Source organism: Argopecten irradians, chromosome 13 (assembly GCF_041381155.1).
Source record: "Argopecten irradians isolate NY chromosome 13, Ai_NY, whole genome shotgun sequence".
Lineage (NCBI taxonomy): Eukaryota > Metazoa > Mollusca > Bivalvia > Pectinida > Pectinidae > Argopecten > Argopecten irradians.
Window position 1 is genome coordinate 30446030 of NC_091146.1, and position 5502 is coordinate 30451531.

Below are 5502 nucleotides of genomic sequence, written 5' to 3' on the forward strand. Positions count from 1 at the left end.
CGCACTCCTGTGAGTATGTGTACTTTATATATATTTCCCAGTTACCAGTCAAAAGGATTCTTTAATTTTTTGTGAACACTATGAAACAGACTTTACTAAAAGAAGATTTATCGCAAGCGGATATTTCTAAGAAGAAATTAACAGATTTGTCTCATGAGAAGAAGGAAGTTCATTTCACTTAGTGCCTATTCGTGTAGTACAGCATACGATATCTTGACAATCTAATTAGCATCCTGATTCTTGATTCTAGGATGGAGGAAAACTTTGTGCGGTGAATATACTCTTATGTTTACTTACATTTTCAACCTTATTGAATAGATACATCTTGACGATAAATTGGCTATATATGACTTTCAAACAAAACAAAACATTTTCCGACATTGACTTTTCTGAAACAAAAGCAGCAAAATGGCGACAGCATATATACCTATACGCTCGAAAGGTCAAACAACCTGTCATCATCACAGGGGCAGACAACTGGAATTTTACTGTAAACAATGTCTGGAGGTGACTTGTGTAAAATGTCTTTCCTCAATTCATAACTGTCATCCGATTTGTGAACTAAGTGAAATCATTCCTCAGAAGAAACAAGACATTAGAAACTTTATTGACCGTACAGAAAACAACGATTTGGTACAAAGTGGGATATACATCGCTTCTGCTGATACCCTCCTTAAAGACAATGACAGAATGTTTGAGGAGTTGTCTCATCAATTAAAGATGCAGACAGAGAAATTAAAGCAAGACCTTGACAAACTTACAGCAGAGACACTTTCCGTATATAAGAACATGAAAAATGACAACAACAAACTCATACAGGAATACAAACAGGACATTGAAATGTACGACAGACAACTGAAACAACAAATGACAGATTGCAAGACAGCACTTCAGCAAGGCTCTCACATTGAAATATACGACACCAAATGTGAAATTGATTCCAGAATACATCTCCCCGTGACACCTGTCATGGGAACTACCAGCTTCACTCCAAACAAAAACCCTCAAGGTCACTTGGAATTAGCTTTAGGAAAAGTTACTACATCAGCTCAAGGTCATACATCCACTGGTCAGGGCCGGTCAGTATCATCATCAGCTGGTCAGCAACAACCCTCTTCTCAACAACAAACAGATGATAAAGGGAAGAAAGCAGTGACCAGGACCAAACTACTGATAGAGGCAAAGGTGGTGGAGGAATGGAACTCTCCATCTCTCATTTTTTCTATGTATCCCACCACTGATGACCAGGCCTGGACCAAGTGCGGTAACACATTAACTCTCCTGAACAGGAAGGGTAAAGTGATACAGAAGGTCACTCACAAGGCTGAGATCAATGACATTAGTCTATCACCTACAACACACAGACTCTGGGCCTGTGATGATCAAAACAACATCCTGGAGCTGGTGTCAGGACAATTAACCAAAAGATTTAGAACCAAGGAGGAACCATATAGTATATGTGTTACAGAAAATGACTCTATCATTGTTGGTATGTCCAAACATATCTCCAAATATACCACACAAGGTCAGATGGTGCTCACTGCCAAGACTAGATGGAGATGGAAATCATTAGTGTGTTCACCATTCAGGATCACAGAGTGTCCTATCACTAACAATGTCGCAGTGATTGATAACAGTAATGAACGTGATGGTGGTGATGGAAACAAACATGTTGTTGTTATGGATACTGACTTCCAGAAACTGTTTGTATACAGAGGTGATATTCCCAGTACACCACAAAGAAGAAGTAGCCCATTTAACCCCCGGGGTTTAGTGTATGACAGTCACGGGAACATCATCATAGGAGACCAATATAATGGTAATGTCCTAGTCATCAGTGGAGATGGTGAGAAAGTCAAGGTCATACACACAGACACAGACTGTGTATGGGCTGTAGGGATGGGTAGAGATGATTTACTGTGGACATATATTGGGAATAAAGTAAAGATGTTAAAGTACTACAGGAAGTGAAGACCTATGATACAATAGTTCTACCGGGTGTTATAACTACGAAGAAGTCTATGTATACAGTATATAGTTTACTAAACCGGGGGTGACATTAGATTGGGTTATTGGAGTAAAATAAATGTGAACATATTTTCTTACATCAACTGTGAAACAAGTAATACAATTATTAGACAATTCACTATAGAACAGATGTGAATGTACAGAAGGTCTTAAAGTCGCATAAAACCAGAGAACATGCATGCATGTATTATTAGTATATTTTAATTTCTATATTGTACATGTACATGTTTTTTTTTCCTGTCATGAAATGACTTAGATTTATCATCTTGGTGTTATTTTATTCTATTAATTTGTGTCCAGTTTTAAAAAAAACTCTGTATGGATTTTCTTTGGCCCTCAAATCCATCAATTTTTAAACTAGTTCTTGTTTTGAAATATTTAGTAATCCCTGATTTATTTGTAGTAAAAGTTTTTCTAAATTTACAACTTGTCGCTTGGTAACCATACGAGTTATTCATAAATCAACTCATTTTTGTTTCATATGTCTTGATAGATTTTATCTAAGACACACCAGAGTAAACACACTTAATATTTATTAAGAATATGAAAGTGCCTCCGAAGTTAATCTTAAGTTAAATCTAAAATATTTCCCTTTTTTAATCAGATGAATTAAACTATGTCTTTTGTACCATCATACTATTTGCCACATTGAATTGGGAGCCATTAGTTTAAGGTGACACATTACGACTATAACACTCTACTTCTGGGTTACAAGTTCAAATCCAACACATAATAGGGCAGTTGCAAGTTACTGACTGGTGTAGGTTGGCTGTTTTTATCTGGGTACTCCTACCCAACTTTCCCTCCTAAAGTGCTATAACGTCTATATAGATATATTTTGGAGGACACTTACAGTATTAATTTTCGTCATAATCAATAAATAGTGTTTGCATATATAACGTGTAATTTAATCTATTGTTAGTCTAGCAGCCTTAAATACTACATTTTGTGGTCTGTATAATGCTCTGTTCCCATTTGTAATGAGACCCACCCAAACTGGTTGCCACATCTCCCCATTTATTTTACAGATCAACAGCATACGGATATATGAAACTGCAAAGATGTAATAATATTGTAAGATTCATACACATAGCATGAAATCCTTTTCTTTGAGAAACATTGAATTTTAGGCATCACATCATAAAATTCCCTATTCAATTTCCATGACCATGTTGTTTTCAAACTTGGAAATAGACAATGATAGCAATTTATTCTGATTACGCATGAACATTTAATACTGAGCTTCTTTGCAGTCAATTTTTGTTCCACAATTATTTTTTATTTAATTACATTGTATGAATATAAATCAAAGGGGTTCGCTGGTATCGTCTGATCAAATTTTCGCAATGGGTGTATCCAACACATTTTTTCAAGTGTTTTATGATATACTGTGTATATATATTTTATGTCGTGTATAATAGGCCTTTGTTGGCTGTTTTTTAAGGTCACGTGATTCGAAGAGTCGGGATGACATTTAATGATCATGCTTCATCTGTCGCCGTGCGTCTTCTGCAGCGAGTAAACTATTTATTCAAACAACATCTGCAACAGCGTTACTTCGTTTAGTCAAATGAATGACATTGATCTTCAATTGAGGCCACAGGGGAATAATAGTATAAAATCTTTTAAAGCCTAGATACCTGAAACTAGTATTGGATCTGTAACATATTGGGATAAAAAGCTACAAGATTTGTTCAATTGAATGACCTTGACCTTAATTCATGGTCAGACGGGTTTAATAGACAACTAGATAGTTATCTCCCCTTGTCTGTAAATCCAGTATTACATTCTTGTTAAGATACAAGTAACCACACTCTAAGAATGGTTCATCTTAATGTCAGCGTTTTTAAATGAAATTAACGAACTTTCAATAATTGTCAGATGACTGATAAGATCCTTTGGGCCTCTCGTTTGATATTAATCCTTTGTTGACCTTATGTAACTGCCTATGCTTTACATGTTTATAAAACAATTGAATCTTGAATCCTGTAATGATAGGGAGGAAATAGAATACCAGGAGGCATGAATGAGTTTATGACGATTCAAATTATCTTAAAATCTGATGGAATATTCGACACAGAAAGTTTATGTAGAGGGTATCGAATAAAGGATATTTAATTAAATCTATCTTAGTAGGAAATGATATCTTCACATTTTCTTTGAGGTGAATAAAATATAAAATTTGGAAAGCAAACTTTTCTTTTTCAACAGCAAGATAAATTTAGGATTTTATTTTATTTTATTAACAACACAACTAGTGTGTATGAACAATCAATTATATAGCTATCCTGTAAAACTAAAATGAAATGAACTTGGTTTGGACAAGTTTTTATGAATAATTAAATGAAATCTTATCTCCGGCACTATTCAAAACCACTACCATATATAACAATTACATAGTCATGGCTGATATTGTATACAGCAGCAAACTTTTTCTTGTGCTGGTACATTTTAATTTCTTTAGTGATTTAACATACAGTCAAACCTGTCTATAACGACCATCATGGGACAGAAGAGAAATTGTGTTATAGTCAGGTGGTCTGTATGCAAAGTTTGTATTGTAGTCAAATAAGTCATTTGGGACCCTAGACAAGTGTTTTTTAAGCAGGTGGTCTTAATACAGAGGTGCTCGCTAAGACAGGTTTGACTGTTTATCGAATTTCCAACCAAATGTAAAATTTGTCTGGATGTTTTCATCAAATGTCTTTATGTTTACTTGTTTGATTAAAAATCTAATAATGCATTGTAAATAGAATCTTTACCGCTAATAAAAGGATTTTAGTTAAATATTTGTGAACGTTTTATTTCTACTGTAATAACAATTTTGTAGAGAAATAACATTATTCTATTTGATTTATATCATTGTATCATATGTTATATGCCCTTAAACTCCCTATAATACTGGGCTGCCAAACAATGGATATTGTATCCACGTCCGGGTCCCGGTCTACAAGTGGTATTTGAGGATAACTTTATAGACTGACAGCCAATGTAGGCACTACGAATGATTATTATCACAAAAAGTCAAACCCTCTTGGAGTAATCCTCACGGGGTCGTTACAACGAATCATGACCTAATGGGGCCATAATAGACTATGACCTACTGGGGTCATCACATCAGGTCAAGTCATGATAGGGTCATCATTGCAGGTCAGGTTCTCAAGAGGTCAAATAACAGGTCATGATTCCTATCCTGGGATCCTGAGGTCATTTAAGCATAAAACTCTTTAAGTTGGCATTCATAGTCAATATGAATGGCAACTAAACAGAAAAACTCTTTAAGTTGGCATTCATAGTCAATATGAATGGCAACTAAACAGAGGTTGAACTTGCCTCAGTTTAGGGAATTTGCATTTGTAATGAATTTATCATTGCATATGGAACAACAATTTGAACAGCCGTTTTCCATGATCGCTGGCACGACAATTGTGACGTCACAATGATAATAACATCATAATAAGCGCTTAAAGTTCA

At 35.0% G+C, this 5502-nt stretch overlaps 1 protein-coding gene across 1 annotated transcript; it reads left to right on the plus strand.

Moving 5' to 3' along the window:
• Positions 1-244: 244 nt before the first annotated feature.
• On the plus strand, positions 245-4816 carry LOC138305562 (tripartite motif-containing protein 3-like). Its single transcript, XM_069245859.1, has one exon. The coding sequence runs from the start codon at positions 409-411 to the stop codon at positions 1969-1971; it is 1563 nt and encodes a 520-aa protein (XP_069101960.1). The 5' UTR covers positions 245-408; the 3' UTR covers positions 1972-4816.
• The last annotated feature ends 686 nt before the right edge of the window (positions 4817-5502 follow it).

Coding starts and splice junctions, on each gene's coding strand:
- LOC138305562 (XM_069245859.1), top strand. CDS start 409: ATGGCGACAGCATATATACCTATACGCTCGAAAGGTCAAACAACCTGT.